This window comes from Dreissena polymorpha, chromosome 1 (assembly GCF_020536995.1).
Source record: "Dreissena polymorpha isolate Duluth1 chromosome 1, UMN_Dpol_1.0, whole genome shotgun sequence".
Lineage (NCBI taxonomy): Eukaryota > Metazoa > Mollusca > Bivalvia > Myida > Dreissenidae > Dreissena > Dreissena polymorpha.
Window position 1 is genome coordinate 104,374,145 of NC_068355.1, and position 25,998 is coordinate 104,400,142.

A 25,998-nucleotide genomic window follows, 5' to 3' on the forward strand; every position below is an offset into this window, starting at 1 on the left:
CATAAAAGGGCACATTGAACACACTAATAAAAAGCGCACGTTTAACGCACATTAAGCGCACATTTATCCACAAAAAGCGCACATTTTCTTGTTTCTTTGTTTTTGTTAAAAACTCACTCGGTAAGAAAAAGCGCACAAAAAACGCAGTGCCAATACCGCCACGTTTAACACACGCAAAACGTACTTAAAACGTACATTTCACACACTTTTTTGAGAAGGGATGTAATAAGGAAATGAATGCATTATCAAACAAGAGGGCCATCAGGCCCTAAGGCGCTCACCTGAAAGCCAAAGGAACTAGACTATTCTGAAAAAAATGCAAGCTGATTCATGAAGATTATTTTGGACCAAAAAAGTGACTTTAAACATGTATTTTTTATATTGACCTTGTGACCTAGTTTTTGAGCTCATATGACCCAGCTTCAATCGCTGGCAAAATTTCATTGGGACAAATGTTCTGACCAAGTTTCATGAAGATTGGCCAATAAATGTGGCTAATATAGTGTCAACAAGTTTTCACTAAAGCCATATAAGGACAACTGCCTCCCCCCCCCCTGGTGGCCATGTTTTTCAACAAACCATAACCATTTTCAAACTCACTCAAGCTATTGTTAGAACAAATGTTCAGATCAAGTTTCATAAAGATTGGATAATAAATGTGACTTCTAGAGTGTTAACAAGGTTTTGTAGTAAATAGCCATTTAAGGAAAAATGCCACGCCCCCTTGCGGCCATGTTTTTTTACTGATCTCAACCATTTTTGAACTTAGCCCAGATATTATTAGTTCAAATATTCTGACCATGTTTCATGAGCATTGGACCACAAATGTGACTTCTAGAGTGTTAACAAGGTTTTACCATACAGTAAAGCCATATAAGGAAAACTGCCCCGCCCCATGGCGGCCATGTTTTTCATTCAACTGGAACCATTTTCGAACTCGTCCAAGATATTATTGGGACACATGTTTTGACCAAGTTTCATGAAGATTGGACTGAAAATGTAACTTCTAGAGTGTTAACAAGGTTTTACTATAGCCATATAAGGAAAACTGCCACGCCCCCTGGCGGCCATGTTTTTCAACCAACCGGAACCATTTTCGAACTCGTCCAAGATATTATTGGGACACATGTTCTGACAAAGTTTCATGAAGATCAGACAATAAATGTGACTTCTAGAGTGTTAACAAGGTTTGCTATATATAAAACTGCCACGCCCCCTGGCGGCCATGTTTTTCAATCAACCGGAACCATTTACGAACTCCTCCAAGATATTATTGGGACACATGTTCTGAGTAAGTTTCATGAAGATTGGACAATAAATGTGGCCTCTAGAGTGTTAACAAGGTAAATGTTGACGACGCACAATAGCTCACCATGAGCACGTATTGCTCAGGTGAGCTAAAAATATTACTGGTCACACAATGTGACAATTATGTATTTGTTCAAAAGCACAACCAACAGTAAAATATTACTTAATACACAGTTGACAAGTCTGTGGTAACTACCGTAATTTTGTCATTACAGAGTAACTTATATAATATTATTTGTTTTCCCTAAGGCCATAGAAAATAAATTCCTAGATTCTCATCCCCGCCTGCCCATTGAAAATCATCCCACCCAAACGTTTTCATGTTGAAAAAAAAAAAATCCGTAAAAAAAATTCGAGCCGCAAAATACTTAGGGCAAAACGGCTGAAAGTACCAAAATAGCGAAGTGCGAATCGGCAACTCAATGCCTCCTAGACGCTTATTAATTTTTTATTGGGGCGCAAGCATCGTCTAAAATTTAAGTGATCCAGCAACAACGAGCGAAAACAACAACAAAATGTTTCTTATTTTGAGGTGTAGAAACGGCGTTACAACCATAAAAGAATGGTACGGGGTGTCAAAAAGTGCAGAAACTTTAACTCTTGAAAGTGAAAATCGTCTGTGCCTTTGTAGGCCGAAATAAATTAGAATTTACACAGGTGTCACCCGATGTTATAGTTAGTAAAGCTGTCTGCTGTCTTGGACGTTTTATTGACTTTAGTATTGGAGACAACCCTGAAACTTCCCATAAATATCCACCAGGTACATCGGAAAGAAAAGATGCTTTCATTTTGCTTATGTCAGCAGCCAACATGGCAAAACACTTGCCACCTTAAAAGGCACCAAATCGTGCAAAAGCCAGACTTTTTAATGACATTCTTACATGGCTGAAAGATAGTGAAGTTGGATTTACATCCGTTAATACCCCAGTACTCGGAAGTAATCTAGTCAACTGTCTCTCTGACATTCTATGGTATATTGACGGTAATCATGACACTTTAGCAGGGAGAGCTTGTGGCGTTCCAGATCAGCATGCACATTTTCAAAACTACTATAAGCCTGTTGATAGGAAGTGTAACAAGAGGGCCATGGTGGCCCTGGTCACTCACCTGAGACAATTCTCTTCAGAAAATAAAACAAAATTCAACAAGCTTTTTGTCAATTCAAACCCCGTCCTATGGCAGCTATATTTTCAACAGACCGGAACCATTATCAAACTCGGCCCAAATATCATTAGAACCAATGTTCTGACCGAGTTTCATGAATGTTGCACTTAAAATGTGACTTCTAGAGTGTTCAAAGGGTTTACAATAGCTATATAAAGATAACTACCCACACCCATGATTTTCAAAGAACCAGAACCATTTTTGAAATCAGCTGTGATATCATAAGAACAAAAGTTTCACGAAGATTGGAAATAAATGTCAATTCTACATTGTTAACAAGGTTTAACTGTAGCCATATAAGGAAAACTGCCCCGCCCCCTTCTGGCAATGATTTCAACAGACTGGAACACATTTTTAACTCGGCCCAGATATCATAACAAGAGTATTAAAATTTTTTTTTCAGCCGAGATTTCATTGGAACAAATGTTCCAACTCATGAAGATTGGCAAATAAATGTGGCTTATAAAGTGTCAACAGCCCCCAGCATCCATGTTTTTCAACAAAGCAGAAGCATTTTCATGTTCTGATCAAGTTTCATAAAGATTGGATAATAAATGTGACTTCTAGAGTGTTAACAAGGTTTTACTACATAACCATATAAGGAAAAATGCCACGGCCCCTTGCAGCCATGTTTTTTTTAACGGATCTCAACCATTTTCGAACTCAGCCCAGATATCATTAGTACAAATATTCTGACCAAGTTTCATGAGCATTGGACCAAAAATGTGACTTCTAGAGTGTTAACAAGGTTTTACTGTAGCCATATAAGGAAAACTGCCCCGCCCCCTGGCAGCCATGTTTTTCAACAGACCAGAACCATTTTCAAACTCATCCAAGATATCGTTAGAAAAAATGTTCTGACTAAGTTTCATGAAGATTGGACAATAAATGTGACTTCAAGAGTGTTAACAAGGTTTTACTATACACTAAAGCCATATAAGGTAAACTGCCACGCCCCCTGGCGGCCATGTTTTTCATTCAACTGGAACCATTTTCGAACTCTTTCAAGATATTATTGGGACACATGTTCTGACCAAGTTTCATGAAGATTGGACTAAAAATGTGACTTCTAGAGTGTTAACAAGGTTTTACTATAGCCATATTAGGAAACTGCCACACCCCCCGGCAGCCATGTTTTTCAACCAACCAGTAACATTTTCAAACTCGTTCAAGATATCATTATAACAAATGTTCTGACTAAGTTTCAAGAAGATTGGACAATAAATGTGACTTCTAGAGTGTTAACAAGGTTTTACTATAGCCATATTAGGAAAACTGCCCCGCCCCCTGGTGGCCATGTTTTTCAACCAACCGAAACCATTTTCGAACTCGTCCAAGATATTATTGAGACACATGTTCTTACCAAGTTTCATGAAGATTGGACAATAAATGTGACCTTTAGAGTGTTAACAAGGTAAATGTTGACGACGCACGACGCACAACGCACGACGGACAAAAGGCGATCACAATAGCTCACCATGAGCACGTTGTGCTCAGGTGAGCTAAAAAGGTGGACAAAACAAACTTGAAAGAAGAAGTTTTAAGAAACCATGCAACGACTTTGCTGCTGCTCTGTCAGGATAGCTTTCTAAATCTTGAAATGTGGACATCTGTCCGTCAGGTATATAAAATGTATTCTGAAGTGGTAGTGTATTTTATTTTTACCGAATTTAATCAATATTGTTATAATTTAAACTTAAAGCCACTGCTATGGTGCATGGGTGGTGAAGCACTTTTCGTTTCCATTCATGAACCAGAACAGTTCAAACAGCATTGGCTATTTTTTTATTTTTTTTGGTGGAAATTTTTGCTTCCAAAGGAACCCCTTTTTATATTATATTATGACTTTCAAATACAGGGCGAAAGGTCAGTTGTTCTACTCGGGTGCCAGCTTGTGATGTAATATGCTCGAAAGTGCTCATTTACCGGGTCTTCCTCCACCAAATTAGCTGGACACGCCATATGAGCTAAATGTGTCAGTACAACATTTTAACCCAACAAAATAAATAAATAAATAAAAAAAAGTTAATAATTAAAATAAAATAAAAAGTATCAGTGATATATAGTTTTATTCTAGTTATTTTGTATCTAACAAATTTTTTTTCAGGGTTCCTAAATACAACTTTAAATTGAAAGAAGTAAACTTCGAATAAATATGTTCTGCGATAAATATTTCAGGTACTGGTGAAGAAAGGAGTCACTTAGGAGGTAAGAAGAATATCTGGTTAAACAGAAAAGTAATGTAGAAACCAAGGTTCCAAAGTAAGCATCCAACAGAGAACACTACGAAATTTTATCACAGAAACATCATATTACTCCTGGGCAAATTTTTATCATCTTAAAATGGACCAGAAATACCATAGAATGTTTAATTTTTTAACCAAATAAATACTGGAAGCTAGGCATTAAAACCGTACTCTCTGATATGATGGCATGACAATATTGGCATAGTATAAATTAAACTTACATTTTTCACCTTGAAATATTTTCATTTACAATATTGTTTGTTACTTTTTGTGATATCATTTGCACATTAAAGTTTTTACTATTTACAGAGCTCTGCATACGGCTCTGATCACCAGTTACCCATATGAGATGGTTTGTCTAAATGACTTTGCACAGGGTGACCCAAGACGCAGGTTTGACTACATTAAAAAACTTGATGTGCCAGTAAAAAGTCAAGTTAACCTACACAGGAAGCAAGGAACACTTAGTTTTCATATGGAAACTAGACAGCAGTCACACTGATTCTGAAGGTAAAATTTTAGCTAAAAACATGGAGCTGTCAGCAGAAATACGTAAACAATTACCATACCAGGGCTATGAGGAGAGAACTTCTCAGTTTGTTTGGTGAACAGATGAGTGATAAGGCTGGCTTTTTGAGAGAGGCATACAGGCGTCTTACTGATGATTGTTCTGCCAGTATAAATTATGAACAGGGTGAAGTTGATAAAAAAAATAACTAATATTCTAGAAATGGAAGATCCAGACATTATTTGTGACTTAAGAGTTAATAATGAAGGTAGACCATAGAAATATGAATTATTGTTGCAGGAATGTCAGAAACATATTGTGTCAAGTTTAGAGACAGCTGTGGATGAAAGAAGGCATGATAAGGTAGTAGATGAGGGTGAAACTGTAACTCATTTTGCTGATGCTTTTTCGGTGAGAGACTTCTATGACCAGGTAGCTAAGAAATGCCCCCCTAATACCCCTATGCCATCTAAACAATGGTTAAGACTTCAATTTTGGCCTAAAAATGGCCACAACAAGAGTTCACAGGCCCGTAGCCAGGTTTTGAAAAGGGGGGTGCAAATTTTTGCCATCGACGATTGTTATTGAGCAACGAATTGGCGAAGGAGGTATGTGCGGGAGGGGATGTACCCCTCCTGCAATTGGGGGCTTTGGAAGTCCTCTCCCTAGTAAATTTTGTAAATGAAACGTAAACTCCTGCATTCTGGTCACTTTTTAACTGTATTTAGAGACTGAAGTTAATGAGCATTTCTATAGGAAATTTCACTTTCATTGACCATACTCAGTGACTGATCGACATGAATATGATATAACATACATGTATTCCCAACCACGTTTTTCAATAAGCACCTTTTTTTATCAGTCACGGATATACATAATTTTATATGGTGTTTAACCCGACACTAGTATGCATGCACACACTTGTTTACATATGCAACAACAAATTTATAGAATGTAAAATCAACAATAAGAACGGTATAAAATATCATTATTTATTGGAATCCTGGAATCTTGATAAAATTGGCGTGTTTAACCATTCCAACATTCTACCATTCATAAATCGAGCAAATTAAATGGAAATATTTGACTTTTTTTTCAAAACAATTGTTTGTCTGCTGCTATTAATAGTACCAGAGAATACCGTACATTCGGGGCCATAAGTCTACCTCTGCCATAAGTCGAGGGGTATAATGTGGCTAGAAAAACTTGGTTTTTTGCCTTGACTGCCATAAGTCGGGGGGTAAATTTCCTCAATATCTCAGACATGTTTAAGTGACGTTTTAGTCATGGTTCTGAGGGCTTTTGTACTGGCAGTTGACATTTTTTGGGATATTAATAATAAGAATATATTTCAAACGAAAAATTCAACGTTTCAATTATTTATTATCACGAAAAATATATTTTATTGTTAAAAATCATAATAACATATCATTCATTATTTCGAACTTAATATATATTTCACAAATCAAAATTATTATCCCATTTAACGTCATAACTTTCAGCGTTTATATTATGAGCAGATATTTTTGAATTCAAAGGTTAGTGCTATTGATGTGAAAATTCGGTAAAATCTTGAACGCAGAAATTCATTATATGGTCAAAATAATTGTAACTTGCTCTCAAATAATCAACAGCGCTTTCGCAATAATTCTAAAAGTAAAAAGCAGCCATTTGCCGACCGCATCTCGCAGATTTTGGAACGCCGTTATTTGATTGGTTGAAATTGTAAAAAGTTCAAAGGTAAGGTAACAATTGACATTGACACCGGCAAATGGTTGCTTTTGATGTTAAGAATTATTGTGTGTGAAAACGAGTTGATTTCTTGGCTAATATTTGGAGACCGAGCGAGTTATTGACGTGGATAGTGTTCCTTGGATGTGTTTTATATGGAGACATAGACAATTTATCGGGGAATCACTTATTATGTGCCTAACAGGACTCCTCCAGTGTATACACAAGTGGACAGGCTTAGCTACATCGACCGAATTTTGGACAATTTCTCGTGTTTGAGGCCATGTGGAAAGTTTAATACTGCGTCGAATGGAATGACACAGGTACCGTTTGAAAAATAATTTATTTTGCTGTAAATCTGTGCAGAGTTTTTGTTGATAAACATATGAATTGTGTAGCAGTGCCTTGGAATTCATGTCCGGTAGTAGGATTGCGTTGGTGCCCTTTTCCTTTTTCTAATATATACTTTTTTTTTTTTTTTTGACTGGACCCTGTGGGTACAAGTGTCAGCAGTCGATTTTCTATTGTTCTTAGCAAACAACGGACAATGTATCAACAGACAAATTGCTATGTATAATTTTCGCCACTTTACAGTATGTCACAAATGTTAAATATTTTCGAAGTTATTTTTATCTGTTTTTATTTGGACTTATTACGAAGATTAATGAATTAAAAACCAATGTAAACATGAGTATTTTGTTATCGGCGGACATTTAAGTAAAAGACAAGTCGGCCTTACTGTAAACAGTCATCATTCCTACGCTTCGGAGATTTATTACTTTAAAAAAACAAGAGGGCCATGATGGCCCTGAATCGCTCACCTGACTCATTAAGATCAGATGAAAACTATGACCTCTATTGTCTACACAATGTTTTTCTATGATTTGACCTAGTGACCTAGTTCCTGACTCTAGATGACCCAAATACAATCCCAATCCAGATTTCATCAAGATAAACATTGTGACCACAGTTCATAAATATTGGATGAAAACTGTGACCTCTATTGTCAACACAAGGTTTTTCTATTTATTTGACCTAGATTTTTACCCCAGATGACCCAAATACAATCCCACCCAGATTTCATCAAGAATTCTGACCAAATTTAATAAAGGTTGGATGAAAACTGTGATCTCTAATGTCTACACAAGGTTTTTCTATTATTTGACATAGTGACCTAGTTTTTGACCCCAGATGACCCAAATAAAATCCCAACCCAGATTTCATCAAGATAAACATTCTGACCAAATTTCATAAAGATTGGATGAAAACTGTGACCTCTATTGTCTACAGAAGGTTGTTCTATTATTTGACCTAGTGACCTTGTTTTTGACCCCAGATGACCCAAATACAATCCCAAACCGGATTTCATCAAGATAAACATTTTGACCAAATTTCATCAATATTGGATGCAAACTGTGACCTCTACTGTCTACACAAACAAATTGTTGACGGACGGACGCACGGACACACGCAGGCACGCACAATGGACGCCGGACATCACACGATCACATAAGCTCACCGTGTCACTTCATGACAGGTGACCTAAAAATATGTGTTGGAGATAAACATGAACAGTTGTGGTTAAAATCCCATAGAAACAAGGGCTGTTTGTAAAACATGCATGCCCCCCTATATGGGCTATAAGTTGTAGTAGCAGCCATTGTGTGAATACGTTTTTTGTCACTGTGAATGGTGGTGGTGGTGGTGGTGGTGGTGGTGGTGGTGGTGTAGTAGTAGTAGTAGTAGTAGGTAGTAGTAGTAGTAGTAGTAGTAGTAGTCGTAGTAGTAGTAATAGTAGTTAGTAGTAGTAGTAGTAGAAGTAGTGTTTAGTAGTCAGTAGTAGAAGTAGTAAGTAGTTAGTAGTAGTAGTAGTAGTAGTAGTAGTAGTAGTAGTAGTAGTAGTGGTAGTAGTAGTGTAGTCGTAGTAGTAGTAGTAGTAGTAGTAGTAGTAGTAGTAGTAGTGGAAAAGTAGTAGTAGTAGTGGCAGTAGTAGTAGAAGTAGTAATAGTAGACGTGGTGGTGGTGGTGGTTGGTGGTGGTGGTGGTGGTGGTGTAGTAGTAGTAGTACTAGTAGTAGTAGTAGAAGTAGTAGTAGTAGTAGTAGTAGTAGTAGTAGTTGTAGTAGTAGTAGTAGTAGTAGTCGTAGTAGTAGTAGTAGTAGTAGTAGAAGAAGTAGTAGTAGTAGTAGTAGAAGTAGTAGTCGAGTAGTAGTAGTAGTAGTAGTAGTAGTAGTAGTAGTAGTAGTAGTGTAGTAGTAGTAGCAGTAGCAGTAGCAGAAGCAGTAGCAGCATTACAAGACCAATACTTAAGAATGATCAAATGGGAAAAGGTAACCTAGCACTGGCAGTAAATATGGGGCTCATTTACAGGTCAGATTTGGAATCTCTGCTGTAAAATGAGATTTTGAATGAATTAAAGGGAGGCAAATCTGTAATAAAAAGAACATGCATAAACCGTAGTTGTTTCCCTTGTTTGAACCATGCTAAATCCTTACAAGTTTGGAAAGAATTGGATGAAAAATTTGGACTTTATTGCATAAACACCATTTTCTCAATTCAAGGGGAGGTAATTCTGTACTTCATGGACCAATAATGCTCATTTTTTTGTAGGGTTCGTGTCCTCATTGATATAAAGACACTGTGCAAATTTGGAAAGGATCGGACAAAAAATGTGGAAGATTTTTGAAAGTTTTCACAAAATAGGCAAAAACGAATAAACATGCAAAGTTCAACGAGCTCCTGCGGCCATGTTTTTTGACGAATCAAATTTCTTTGAACAACTTTTTCAGGGGAGCCTTCAAAGGTCATCCCTGTGAAATTTTTTGAAAATCTGATGAGCGGTTTCTGACAAGAAGATTTTTTAAGGTTTTTACCATATATGGTCATGGCGGCCATCTTGGTTATGTGATCAAATTTTTTTTAACAATTCTTTTGTCCCATGACCTAGGGATGCTCCACATGAAATTTAGTTGAAATTGGCTCAATGGTTTAGTAGAAGATGTTTACAAATTGTTTACAGACGGACGGACGGACGGACGCCGGATGCCGAGTGATCACAATAGCTCACCCCGAGCTATCGCTCAGGTGAGCTAAAAACGGCACAGGAATGTTTATTTTTAATTTTTATTTAGTACCTCATCCATAAGTCTTTTAAAGTCAATTTTGGGAGCGTTTTTAGGTCGACTTATGTCTGCAAATTTACAGTAGTGTATTGTACAACAAACACTGATTAACAAAACTGGGTATTCTCTAATCTGCATCAATACTTAAAAGAAATCAAAATGGTGTAACTGGTTACTTAATTTTTTTAAAATTATTTTTAACAAATAAGTTATCATTTTCTGAACGAATTTCAGAAACATATAACACTTAAGGCTTCATTAAGACCCCATAACCACAAACTACTGGCCCTATGGTCTCTAAGTCCTTAACAATGTATACCAGGGACTTTGAAGAAAAAAGATGTACTTATTTGCCTATTATACGCTCAAGATCCGTCAGATGATGAACATTAAACTTAACTTCCACCTGATCATATGTTATAACGTTTAAAATTTATTATAACAACTGTTTAAGAGCAGCACATTCCTAGTGTCAAGATTGACATAATTAAAACATTGTGGAAAGTTATATATGTGGAGCAGAACAGATGCCATTAAGTGTTAGTAAACTACAAAAAAGCTAAATTGCTTGTAGAAATGATTTGTTTTCTTGTCATTCAACAAAAAAATTATCCTGTCTTAAGCATATCTAATATTTTTTGTTGCTGGAAAACCCTTTAAGGGATCCGAAAATGGTTGTACGGGGATATAACAAAAAGACAACGCAGTCTGTCGAAAAATGCTGTGCACAATGTGTAATTGTTATAAATCGTGGTATAATGCAAAGTTATTAACCAGTGACACATTAGTCTTCAGCAATAGTCGAAGGGTGTCCTTTGATTTCAGTCATTTTTTGAAGATGACATAACACTCATTTAGTTATCATCTAAAATGTACTTTCTTTTTTATAAGATTATAATATTCATTCAAGTTAATCAAAATGTTTTGCAAGCCATTTAGATAATTGTCAAAAAAGGTAATTGGACTGGGATTTCAACCCGCAATAAGTAGGCTTCATCATATTGTTATGATATCTATTAAAGTTATAGCTTTAACAGACATAAATAACTATGACAAAAGTCTTAAACAAGAGGGCCAAGATGGCCCTAGTTCGCTCACCTGAGAAGAGTCGGTTCATTCAATCTTTACCTAATGTCAAACTTGACCTAGATATTGACCAGACAAACATCCTGGTCATGTTTTATCATTATTGAACCAAAACTCTGGCGTAGGGAGTGTTTTTGTTTTTGTAAGATTTGAAATGGTGACCTATCATCAAACTTGACTGAGATCTTTCAGCAACTTTGATAAAGAATGCTTGAGAAATGTGAATGCTAGAGTGTTTACAAACCAAATGTGGACGGACGGACAGTGGACAAAGACCAATCCTAAAACCTCACCTGAGCAATCAGGTGAGCTAAAAAGTGTGTTTCACCGATCTGAGCCATTTTCAAACTTGTCCAAGAAATCAATAAAACCACTGTATTGACTTAGTTTCACGATGATTAGGCAAAAATTGTGACTTCTATAGTGTTCGATCACAAGGTTACTCTCTATATAGTCACATAAGGAAAACTGCCCCCCCCCCCCCCCCTGGCAGCCATGTTTATTGACCCAGTGTTTTTTTTCAGTTTTGGGGGAAAGGGGTCGGGTCTCCTGAGGGGGAGAAAATTCGTGCGTAAAGGGGAAAAAGGGGAAATTTAAATGCTTAGCAAGTAACGGAACAAAATCAAGTTTTAATAATTTAATTCACCATACATAGAGAAAAACATTATTCCAACTCTTTTTTTCTTTAACATGTTATGTTCATGTTCAAAGATCAAAATTTCTTGGCTTTTCTGTGAATTATTTAAATGAGGCATTGATTAAAATTGAATTACACTTCCGAGAGGGGAGTTTTTCAAATATTTGGGGGAAAAATATATACTCTACAGATGGGGGAATGGGGCCGAATAACGCCGAATATTTCATCAAGAAAAAACACTGTGACCCATCGCATTTGCAAACTCATCTGAGATATATATATAAAACATTGGGCAAAAAATGTGACTTCTAGAGTGTTCACAAGCTTTTTTTTACTATAAATATAAGAAAACTGCCCCCCCCCCCCCCCTCCCGGCAGCCATGATATTCAACTGACCGGAACCTTTTTCCAACTCAACTCTTGTATCAAGGAAACAAATGTTCTGACCAAATTTCATGAAATTGGGCAAAAAATGTGACTTCTAGAGTCTTCACATGTTTTCACTATATACATATAGAGAACAAGATGTGTTTGTGAAACACAATGTCCCCCTATATGATGTTTGACATTGTAGGATGACCTTGACCTTGTGAAGGATGACCTTGACCTTGACCTTTCACCACTCAAAATGTGCAGCTCCATGAGATACACATGCATGCCAAATATCAAGTTGCTATCTTCAATATTGCAAAAGTATTCATAAAATAAGCGATTTGGGCCACATATATTTGACCTCTGACCTTGAAGGATGACCTTGACCTTGACCTTTCACCACTCAAAATGAGCAGCTCCATGAGATGCACATGCATGCCAAATATCAAGTTGCTATCTTCAATATTGCAAAAGTATTCATAAAATGAGCGATTTTGGCCACATATAATTGACCTCTGACCTTGAAGGATGACCTTGACCTTTCACCACTCAAAATGTGCAGCTCCATGAGATACACATGCATGCCAAATATCAAGTTGTTATCTTCAATATTGCAAAAGTATTCATAAAATGAGCGATTTTGGCCACATATATTTGACCTCTGACCTTGAAGGATGACCTTGACCTTGACCTTTCACCACTCAAAATGTGCAGCTTAATGAGATACACATGCATGCCAAATATGAAGTTGCTATCTTCAATATAGCAAAAGTTATTGCAAAATGTTAAAGTTGGCGCAAACAGACAGACAGACCAACAGACCAACAGACCAACAGACAGGGCAAAAACAATATGTCCCCCCCTACTATAGTGGGGGACATAAAAATGCCCCGCCCACTGGCGCCATGTTTTTTCACCGAAGTTACATGAAGATTGGCCATGAAATGTGACTTCTACAGTGTTTACAAGTTTTTTCTTTTTTTTGACCTAGTGACCTATTTTTTGACCCGGCATGACCCAGTTTCGAACTTGACCCAGATTTCATTGGGACGAAGCTTCTGACCAAGTTTCATGAAGATCGGGGAATAAATGTGGCCTCTATAGAGTGTTTACGAACAAATGTTAACGGACAGACGGACGGATGGACGACGGACAAAGACCGGTCACAAAAGCTCACCTGAGCAATCAGGTGAGCTAACAAATAAAAGCAAAAAAAATCACTGTACGCATACCCCTCCAGGAGAATAATACATATTCAACCAATACAAATACCCCCAAGGAGACTTTTTACGGCTCTGGGTCTTTCCAGCCTAATAGAAGGCTCGACAAGTAAACAATTTTCACTTTTATACAAAGTTTTGAAATTATTTTTGGTGAAGAATTTTTCCAGTACTGGGGAAAATTTTGGTCAAATTAGGGTAAAAAAGTGGTTACTTCTGTTGGGGGAGCGGCCGATATTCTGCTTATTCAAAGAAAGGTTTTTTGGCCCTGGATAGTAAACACTATCAGGTTAACAAACAGGAAGTTTATTATTTATTGACAGTGATTTTTTTCCTTCTTTATAAACAGGGGTTAGCCGATCGGGGGACTGAGGCGAAAATTTTGCCCACGGGGAGCAAACTTCGCTTTTTTAAAACAGCAGGGAGAAAAAAAATTGCCTTAATTTCCAAGATAATCCATTTGCAAACTATAGATGACACGCGCATGTTCTCAGAAGGGAGCCACTTAGCAAATCAATACACGGGGATATTCGAGTGCAATTTACCTGTCAATGACGCTGGCAAGTCCATAGACTCCGCCCGCTGTAACTGACCTAGTTCAATCAGATTCGTCAATACAGCGCGTCATTGTTAATGTCGCTGATTAGCTAACAGATTGCTGACTATCCAATCAGATCTGTGATAACATACTACATATGGTCTTCTGCAACTTCAATAAGCATAAGTTCTCATCCTGTTTTAATTAATCAATTAAAGAATAATAACAAAAACTGATTAGCTTTAAAGTTCGGGTTGGTTCATTGATTGATATTGAGTACACAGTTTTGTCTTTTGATTGTTTACTTACTTTTCGCACTTTCCGGGGACTTCTTTTTTAGAAAATAATTATCACACATTGCACCTACTTGTTATTTAATTCGTACCATTCAGAAGAAAAGATGCGAATGTTTCCAATTATCCGTTATTGCAAACAAATTACACCATCAGCGTACATATTAAAGCGAGATTATACGATTTTTATATATGTTAAATTGTAATATATTGATAAAAATATGTTACAATAACACAAAACTCGTCCAAGATATTATCGGGATTAATCTTCTGACCAAGTTTCATAAAGATCGGACCGTAAATGTGGCCTCTAGAGAGCTAACAAGATTTTACTATAGCCATACTAGGAAAAATGCCCCGCCCCTTGGCACCCATGTTTTTCAAGCAAACGTAACCATTTTCAAACGCATCCAAGATATTATTGAGACCAAACTTCTGACCAAATTTCATGAAGATTGGACAATAAATGTGGCCTCTAAAGTGTTAACAAGGTTTTACTAAAGTCATATATAGCCATATAAGGAAAAATGCCCCGCCCCCTGGTGGCCATGTTTTTAAGTCAACCAAAACCATTTTCAAACTCATCCAAGATATCATTGGTACAAATCTTTTGACCAAGTTTCATGACGATCGGAAAATAAATGTGACCTCTAGAGTGTTAACAAGGTTTTACTATAGCCATATAAGGAAAAATGCCCCGACCCCGTGGCGGCCATGTTTTTCAACCAACCGGCATCATTTTTTAACTCGTCCAAGATATTATTGGGATGAATCTTCTGACCGAGTTTCATGAAGATCAAACTATAAATGTGGCCTCTACAGTGTTAACAAGATTTTACTTAAGTCATATAAAGCCATATAAGGAAAAATGCCCCGCCCCTTGGAAGCCATGTTTTTAAGCAAATGTAACCATCTTCAAACTCATCCAAGATATCAATAAGACCAATCTTCTGACCAAATTTCATGAACATTGGATAATAAATGTGACCTCTAGAGAGTTAACAAGGTTTTACTACAGCCATATATAGCCATAAGAAAAAATGCCCCGCCCCCTGGTGGCCATGTTTTTAAAGAAACCAAAACCATTTTCAAACTCGTCCAAGATATCATTGGGACAAATCTTCTGACCATGTTTCATGAAGATCAGAAAATAAATGTGGCCTCTAGAGTGTTAACAAGGTTTTACTATAGCCATATAAGGAAAAATGCCCCCCCCCCCCCCCCCCCCCCCCCCCCCGGTGTCCATGTTTTTTTAACCAACAGGCATCAGTTTCTTACTCATCCAAGATATTATTGGGATAAATCTTCTGACCACGTGTCATGAAGATTGGACAATAAATGTGGCCTCTAGAGTGTTAACAAGATTTTACTATAGCCATAAAAGAAAAAATGACCCGCCCCTTGGCAGCCATGTTTTCAAGCAAAGGTTACTATTTTTGAACTCCTCCAAGATATCATTGGGACAAATCTTCTGACCAAGTTTCATGAAGATCAGAAAATAAATGTGGCCTCTAGAGTGTTAACAAGGTTTTACTAAAGCCATATAAGGAAAAATGCCCGGCCCCCTGGCGGACATGTTTTTCAACCAACCGGCATCATTTTTAATTCGTCTAAGATATTATTGGGATGAATCTTCTGACCAAGTTTCATGAAGATCAGACAATAAATGTGACCTCTATAGTGTTAACAAGATTTAACTATAGCCATATATAGCCATATATATATATATAAGGAAAAATGCCCCGTCCTTTGGCAGCCATGTTTTTCAAGCAAACGTAACCATTTTCAAACTCATCCAAGATATCATTGAGACCAATCTTCTGACCAAATTTCATGAAGATTGGACAATAAATGTGGCCTCTAGAGAGTTAACAAGGCAAATGTTGACGGCGCACGACGGACAAAAAGCGATCACAAAAGCTAACCATGTGCATGTTGTGCTCAGGTGAGCTAAAAATATATAAAATGTCATTTCAATATGCCCATTATATATATCTGATTATATTGAACATATAAATTTATAGACAATCATGTAATCAATAATTAAGTTTATGTTCCAAAATCATCGCATAAGTAAAACAGTGTATCATGTTTTTTGCACAAATATACAATATATATATATATATAAAATATCACACCGCATAGAGGGTGATACAAAGCAAACCCAAGGAGGCTTATAATAAATATAATATACCAGTATATAAAATAATTTTAAAAGTTTGACCAAATGAGAGAGAGGGGAAATACAGGATATTTGTTTATGTCAGTGTCAGATTGTTTGATATTTCATGAGTGATCATTTAAAATATATTTTCACAAGTGGCACAACCACGAGTGAAAATATTATTTTTCTATGATCACGAGTGAAATAACAAACGATCTTACACTGACATGAACAAATTTTCTGTTTCTTTTGTGCCCCTTTTTCAAGAAAATAATTAACAGCTGTTCCCTTTCGCTGAAAAGTTACCCTTTCTCCCGTGGCGTGCCTCAATACATTTCAAAACACAAAATGATGTTATTAGTGTGACGTAATGACGTCATTATACTAGCAAAATTCTCCAGTTAAACTCTTTTACAAGGTAAATAAACGTTGAAAAAGGATAAAATAACAAGAAAATTTGTTGGATTTGGTGGAATATCGATTTTAATTCACTCGTGATCATAGAAAATATATATAAAACTATTTATGATAATCTTAAAATAGAAAAAGGAGTTTTGAAAATGTGTTATTTTCACTGGTGAAAATAACAATTTGTTTATTTTCACTGCTGTTATTTCACTGCAGAAATGTCACATTTTATCATTAGGTATAAAATAAACAAAGAATATTAAAATTTTGGCCTACAGTAACTGGAAATACATTAATGTGACTTTATATTGCAACATATTGTACATTTTATTATAACTGTATTCATAATGCAGGGCAAAATTACCTTCAACATGTATTTTCTATTTTTGTTAAACCTGTGAAACTATAAACACTGCAGTCATTAACATGTTAATCCTTGTGATAACAAATTTACATTTCCAAGATCATCATTTAACATGGCTTTTCGCTTTAGTGTACACTTTATAAACAGTAGCTTGGTTTTCCATTCTATATTTACCTATGATGAAATCTGCTGAACTCATCTTTCTTTTGCTTTCTTGAGCAAATATGACTCGATTCCCTTAAAATGATTTTGGTGCAATATTGCTGATGTCAATCTGCGTTTTAGTGAATTTACATGTAAATAATAGTTTCTTTAATTAGACACCAAATTAGCAAATACAAAACTTTTTCACAGCCAGCTTTAATTGAAATTTGGCTTTTAAAACTGTTTCTGAGCTAACATATATGTACCTTGCTTTGTGAAAAGGGGGTTTAATGCGTGTACGTATTAAGTGTCGTCTGCACAGGCTAATCAGAAACGACACTTTTTGTCAAAACTATGCTAAGAAGAGACTTTCTTTAAACGAAAACTATGATAAAAGCAGACAGTGTCATCCCTGATTAGCCTGTACTAATCTTAGAAGATACTTTACGCACATGCATTAAACCCCTTTTTCACAGAGCATGATGGCTGATTTCCCTTTAGATTTTAAGGGATTATTACTGAGTAATTGCTATTTGGAAAATACTCCTTCAGTGCTTTCCACAGGATTTTTGTCAGGCGCCCCGGGGCTGATAGGGGTGGTTCGGGAGGGGTGTCCTCTCCTGACGTTGATTTTTTTTTTAATTTAACGTGTCAATTCACGTTCTGTGGTGCGTTATAACTCAAAGAAAAACAGCGTCAAAAGACGGCATTTGGTGCGCTATGACTCTTCATGAAAATCCCCCAGTCATTTAAAAATATATATAATTTAGTATCAAATAAATTATAAGTGACTATTTATAGATTTGATGAAATATTGCCTCTGAACATGCGTCAATCCCCTGACATGTTGTGTGCTTGTTAAAACGCTCAATACACGCACGCTTTCTTAGTATGCAAATGACGCAACGTTGTACATGCTGCATAATTTTCGCGCTCTTTTTAATTGAGAAAAAGATTCGACACCAAATAAATTTGCACTGCTAATTTGAAGCAAGAATATTTTAACGTTGCGGTAACATTTACATTCGGAAGTGTGTTTCGGATTAAAAACGTGTTAACATCGACTTACGGGAATGGGATTCGGATTACAAATTTAATTCCCATTTGAGATTTCAACAAATATCAACAGTTGCGTTATGAATTCAACGATAATTTGTTTAAACACTTTACGAGTCGAATAAATGTTTTGAAGGAATTATGCATGAAATTCACGTTGTCCACGAGGATTATGGCCGGTTGCCATCATCAGTCTTCTAAGTATCGATTATCGGACGAAACATTAACAAGTATGCGTAATTAATTCAACGAACATTTGTTAAAGCGCATTACGTGTCGAATAAATGTCAGAAAAACGAGGTGAATGAGTTCTATAAATGGACATGATGAAATATACATGTACTGGAATTAAATTGTTATCGCATAATTGTAACCGGAAGTTATTTGCACAACTTACTCGCTATAAGTAATTAATTGTTTACCACTTGCAATTAATTTCTCATATTAATTATGAGTCATAGGTAACACTTGTTTACAGTAAAAAGGTGTGATGATGATGCCAGAAACCGTCTTTAATGTATTCTACTAGCTACCGGTTTTATATTACGTAAATGGTACAACTTCTTGCTAATCAAGCTGCGATAAACTCTTACTTCGTGCCCGACGTCAATAAACAAGAGGGCTATGATGGCCCTGTATCGCTCCACTGTTTTTTTTATGCGAAAAAAGCGTGCAATGCGCGTGGGTTGAAATGTACTTAAGCATGTGACTTTCTCTTTCTATCCCTCGTCCCACTGGGCGCTTAAAAGATGGAAGGGTGAGCTTTTTTACATATGGAAAAAGTTACTACCGTGTTAACTAAACAGACTAAAAAGCCCGGGAATTGTTGCACAGGTCCTTTGCTTATAATGTAGGTACATTTATTTCTCCAAAAGATATTGTCGTTCTTTCTATTTCACATATTTTTAGATGCTGAAGATCAAATCTACGCATTCAATTTGAAACAGATTCACAAGACCAATAGGAATCAAAATGCCTTAACCCTTTACCAAACAACACATTTTGGACTTTCTCAATTTGAAAGAGGTTGCAGACGACAATTAAATTGTAATGGAATATGAAGGAAATGATCAGGTAGGGTAGAAATAATTGTGATAAAAGGAGGAATTGCTCATCTTGAGCAATTTCTCCTTTTATAACAATTATTTATAAAGTTGTCAGCTACAAACCCGTAAAATCCTGTTAGTGTTTGGTAAAGGGTTAATAATCTCTGGTTCCTTCTTAGAGCCTTTCACACATTTATAACAAATACAATAGTAGCATCATCTCAAAATATAATTAACAACCCACACATCCCTAAGACCAACAGGTCTGAGAATATTATGATAATCTAAAGATTATTTCTTTATATTTATAAATGTATTTAATTAAGTAATACATTTGACTTCTAAGATCAATTCATATATAATTCATCAATTCATATATATGAGTTAACTCCCCTGTGACAAGAACATGGAAAAACTTGCTCGTCTTTAAAATATATTTATGTGCGTGAATAGTGATAATTCGGTGATTTTGGAAGGATACGTCGATTAGATAAACACTTGATAACCTTTTTGAATATTTAAATCTACTTATATGCAAAGACAATAATCAGAAATATGGCTTTTTATATGTCGTTCATAGTGTAAACTGTTGCAGGGGTGGGCGACGCCATTTCTATTCATGTTAAGTCGTATACGTGAGCAGTAAAAGCACGAGGATATATGTTTACATAAGGAGATTAAGTGAATGTACACAGACTATCGCCAATTTCGGTGACTATACTGCGCAAAATAGATATGGCAAACATCGAACAACTCAACTCAACAGAAATTGCAGAAATCGAAGATGCGAATAAGAAACGAAAAGCAGCGAGTGTAAGCAGCGTGAGTGAAGCTGACACGAGTGTAGTAGTAGGCGAAACAAAACAAAAGAATTCGAAGCAGCTTAGAAAGAAATAAAAAATAAATCCGGTTAATGAGGTTAAAGATATCAGTGAACAGAGTGTTACAGAGGTAGAAGATGAAAGTAATTGGATGAGAAAAGAATTGGCGGAAATCAAAAAAAAACTCAGTAATATGCTGACCAAGAATGATAGTGGGCTAAAAAACATGATGAGAGAACTAATTAAAGAGATGAAGGATGAACTGTTAAAATCAGTGATACACAAAATCGAAACACTTGAGGGCACCGTTTTTGAAAAACAGCAAGTAAACGACAAGCTCGCAAATGACGTTAAAAGACTAGAAGAAAAATTAAATAACGAAAAAGAAGAGAAACAGCAATTAAAAATGGAAATGACAAAACAACAATTAATACATGATGAAAAATTAAACGAACTCGAGCAATACAGCAGACGTAACAACATACGGCTATCTGGCTGTGTAGATAAAGAAAGAGAAACAGCTGAAGAATCTGTGAACATAGTTTTGAAAACACTAAATGCAAAAATGCCGACAATCAAACAAATGCCGACAATCAAACTAGTCAAGGAAGACATTGACATAGCACACAGAGTAGGAAAGTTTGAACAAAATAAACACCGACAAATTATTGTAAAACTGCAATCCCGGATGAAGAAGACCCAAATAATGCGCGAAAAAAAGAACCTTAAAGGCGAGAAACTGTATATAAACGAAGACCTGACAAGACTTAACCAAGAGGTGTTTCGAAGTGTACGACTGAAGAGAAAAGACCTCATACAATCGACATGGACCAATGAAGGCAGCATAAAATATAGAGACTATCACGACCACGTACACACAATGAAAAATTAAACGAACTCGAGCAATACAGCAGACGTAACAACATACGGCTATCTGGCTGTGTAGATAAAGAAAGAGAAACAGCTGAAGAATCTGTGAACATAGTTTTGAAAACACTAAATGCAAAAATGCCGACAATCAAACAAATGCCGACAATCAAACTAGTCAAGGAAGACATTGACATAGCACACAGAGTAGGAAAGTTTGAACAAAATAAACACCGACAAATTATTGTAAAACTGCAATCCCGGATGAAGAAGACCCAAATAATGCGCGAAAAAAAGAACCTTAAAGGCGAGAAACTGTATATAAACGAAGACCTGACAAGACTTAACCAAGAGGTGTTTCGAAGTGTACGACTGAAGAGAAAAGACCTCATACAATCGACATGGACCAATGAAGGCAGCATAAAATATAGAGACTATCACGACCACGTACACACAATACACTTCAGTAACATCAAATACTGGTTGGAGTTACAATGGCCATAGAAGTCCACAGAGTAGTTTAATACTATGTACAATTATACATGTTTCTCTAGCTAAGAAATAGAATTCCTGTTTTTTTTTCTCCAGTATACACTAATGTGAGTTAAAAGCGTATTACATCAAGTTGTTTATACAATGAGAAACGCTCAACACGTTTAAATAAAGTAGTGTAATTAAGACAACAAATAATGTCAAATATTGGAATTATATGTAAGCTTTGAAAATTGCAATCCCTTTATGACGATAAGAGTCTGTAGATGTTTAATATGAAGGTACATACACTGTAAAAGTATACACTAAGTTAAAATTAGCATTATATACTTGCATCACGAGGCGAAATACACAGCTCCTTTTTTTTAAAATATAAAAATCAGAAGTGTATGTTTTTTTTAAATAATTACACTAAATAAAAGCGTATAAGTTTTAATACAAAATAAAATGGTGCACAACTAAAAGCAAGTAAGATTGGTTGTGTGCGGATGAATATGTTTGTATTGTGTGTGTGTTTTTTTTTATTCAGAAAGTGCATGAAATACAATACTAGGCATAAACAAGAAAAGCCGTTGTAACTGGTAAAGTGATTTTTTTTTACCATAAACCCCCAAGGATATTCTCACAATTTCGTTTTCAATGTGAGAGTAACCTTTGTTCGTTCATTTTTAGAGGGCGGGGGGGGGTGTTATTAATTTAATCTTTAAAATAAAAATATGCCTGTAAATTACATTAATTACATCTTACATTAATTTAACATATGTCCTTTATGAAACTTTAGTCAATCTCACAGTTTTTTATGTATTTGTTTTGTTTTTTTTTTCGATGTGAGAGTGACAAATAGGGTTAGCATATGTATTTTGTTATACAATTTGATAATTGTGTGGACTTTTATAAAAACGCAAAGTTAAATCAATGACAAACTATTGAAAGGAAATGTAAATTGTAACATTTCCATCAAATGTGTATCTATGTATAAAATGTATATCAAATTTGTATAATTGAGAATATAACGAATAGTTCTTACCTTTAACTGTATATGATCCTTCTTTTGATACATTTGTGCTATGTTCAGCTTTTAGTTTGAACCTTACTCTTAAAGATACCTATACTATATAGTACAATGTTGCTAAGTTTATATAGTATTACACCTTAAAGAGTCTTTTTATGCTTTAATTTGAACTTTAAAAAAAGAGATAAATCTAGATCTTAATATGGTCAAGCATTATACATCATGTGATGCAATTTGATGATAAGTGTATGAATTTTTATTAAAGCTCAAAGTTTAATCATAGACAAACTACTGCAAACAAATGTAAATTTTATTTAAACAAACATTTTTCATGATTAGAGCATATCGAAAAAGCATATTTTCATACTGTGTTGTACACCATTGCTTAAGCTGTGGTAACTTTTTTATTTTATGTGAATCTAAATCAAATATCTATAATTGGGAAGATACTATATAGTCTTTTTCTATTTGTATATGATAAAATTGTGTTTTTTTGCTACAAGTATGCTATTTTTTATCCAGATTTTTCGACTTTACTCAAAAAAATACCTTTATTGTGTAGTACACTAGTTCTAAGGTAATATAGTATAACACCTTAAAGAGTCATTTTTTGTGTGCTTGAATTTGAAATTAAAAAGGAAGATATATATAGATCATTTGCGTAAGAATAATTGTAAACATGATGAATAGCATTTGTAGACATTTTAATGGTAAATTATTTGTTAATAAGTATATGTAATCTTGAGATACACAAGTTAAACAAGGGCTGTTTGTAAAACATGCATGCCCCCCATATGGGCTCTCCGTTGTAGTGACAGCCATTGTGTGAATATGTTTTTTGTCACTGTGACCTTGACCTTTGACCTAGTGACCTGAAAATCAATAGGGGTCATCTGCGAGTCATGATCAATGTACCTATGAAGTTTCATGATCCTAGCGGGTCGTCTTCAAGCCTTAACACTTGAAATCAATGAACAAAGTCTAACGATTATTAATATTTATGGGCCTAACAAGGACGACACCCTTCTTTTCAAAACTCTAGCTAAGTTCTTACAAGATACCAACGAAAATATTTTGATCGGGGTGACTTTAATACTGTTTTAGACACTAATTTAGACAAGAAAAACGACCGAGCCGATACACATAAACATTGTCGAGATAACTTAACTTAAATTATAGACGAAAATAATTTAATCGATGTTTGGAGAATGCATAATCCTAATAAATATCAATTTACATGGCACTCTAACGGTAAACCGCCAATTTTCAGCAGACTTGACTTTTTTCTTATCACAGATACATTATGCAATATAACAAAAAGTTGTATTATTCAAACAGGATATAAAAAAGATCATTTAAGTGTTATATTAAAAATGAATTTCATATCACAAAAACGGGGACCTTGTTATTTTAAAATAAACAAAAGCCTTCTGTTAAATACCTAATATAAATCACTATTTAAAAACACATCGCAAGAAGTGTTAAACAACAATAAACACTCAAACGCAAACACTAAATGGGAATTGGTAAAAGGAAATATTAGAAATGTAACTATAAAATTTGCTAGTCAAAAGAAAAAAGACAATCAACAAGAAAAAGAACTAATTAAAAAAATAGAAGCTCTTGAACAAAACTTGATACGTAAGGATAATATAGACACAAAAGAATTATCAAATAAAAAAATGTTATTGGGTAATTTAAGAGACAAAAAAATCAACGGTATATTACTGCGATCAAAAGCTATATACGTTGAAAGTAATGAAAAAAATAGTGCTTTTTTCGCAAACCTAGAAAAAAGACACGCAGAGAAGAAAACTATTAAATGTATAAAAGTAAATGATAAATTTATAACAAATCAAAATGAAATATTAACAGAAGAAGTGAAATACTATCAATCCATTTATCAAAAACAGTATGATAAACAAGGGCTGTTTGTAAAACATGCATGCCCCCCATATGGGCTCTCAGTTGTAGTGACAGCCATTTTGTAAATATGTTTTTGTCACTGTGACCTTGACCTTTGACCTAGTGACCTGAAAATCAATAGGGGTCATCTGCAAGTCATGATCAATGTACCTATGAAGTTTCATGATCCTAGCCATAAGCTTTCCTGAGTTATCATCGGGAAACCATTTAACTATTTCGGGTCACTGTGACCTTGACCTTTGACCTAGTGACCTGAAAATCAATAGGGGTCATCTGCGTGTCATGATCAATGTACCTATCAAGTTTCATGATCCTAGGCATAAGCGTTCTTGAGTTATCATCCGGAAACCATTTTACTATTTCGGGTCACCGTGACCTTGACCTTTGACCTAGTGACCTCAAAATCAATAGGGGTCATCTGCCAGTCATGATCAATGTACCTATGAAGTTTCATGATCCTAGGCATAAGCGTTCTTGAGTTATCATCCGGAAACCATTTTACTATTTCGGGTCACCGTGACCTTGACCTTTGACCTAGTGACCTGAAAATCAATAGGGGTCATCTGCGAGTCATGGTCAATCTACCTATCAAGTTTCATGATCCTAGGCATAAGCGTTCTTGAATTATCATCCGGCAACCATTTACTATTTCGGGTCACCGTGACCTTGACCTTCGACCTAGTGACCTCAAAATCAATAGGGGTCATCTGTGAGTCATGATCAATGTACCTATGAAGTTTCATGATCCTAGGCCTAAGCGTTCTTGAGTTATCATCCGGAAACCACCTGGTGGACGGACCGACAGACCGACCGACCGACATGTGCAAAGCAATATACCCCCTCTTCTTCGAAGGGGGGCATAAAAAAAAAAGGTCAATTCATAACTTATTTTAAGACAAGAGCACCGCCTTGCGGGTGCAGACCGCTCATCTATTTTCTTTTTAAAGGTGAAGGGACTCTCATTTTCAATCACAAAGGAGGGAGGAATGGAGTGAAGAGGGGTGTATAGTGTGGGGTTGTGGACATTTATTACATTATCTTCCAAAAAAAGCGTAAAAAAAAAAAAAAAAAAAAAAAATCGGGGGGGGGGGGGGGGGTTTGGGTGCGATGGTTGGACGGTATTTCAAACATAACCGTTTTAAAAAAAAAATGGGGGGGGGGGTATAGTGGTGAGGGTGTGGTGATAATTTGTGAGATGATCTTAAAAAAAAAAAAAAAAAAAAAAAATCAAAAAAAAAAATTGGGGGGGGGGGGGGGGGGGTGGGGGGGGGTATAGTGTGAGGGTGTGGTGGTCATTTGTGAGATGATCTTAAAAAAAAAAAAAAAAAAAAAAAAAAAAAAAAAAAAATAGGGGAGGGGGGGGGGGAGGGGGGAGGGGGGGGGGGAGGGCACGGGGGATGGTTTGGGTGAAGTCTATTGTGGTATGTCAGGTAAGAGTAGTTTCATCAAAGTATCAATCAAATCTAATCATAAA

General features: G+C 35.7%; 1 protein-coding gene across 2 annotated transcripts in view; it reads right to left on the reverse strand.

The window, feature by feature from the left end:
• Positions 1-25,998, reverse strand: part of LOC127865184 (ligand of Numb protein X 2-like) — a 185,798-nt gene that overhangs the window by 140,864 nt on the left and 18,936 nt on the right. Inside the window, exon 1 of one of the 2 annotated variants that reach the window (XM_052405156.1) lies at positions 17,161-17,306. The exons of the other annotated variant lie outside the window; for it this stretch is intronic. Coding sequence (XP_052261116.1) covers positions 17,161-17,169 — 9 coding nt within the window. The 5' untranslated portion in view covers positions 17,170-17,306. Of the gene's footprint in view, positions 1-17,160; positions 17,307-25,998 lie in introns of those variants that run through there. 2 annotated transcript variants of the gene reach the window in all.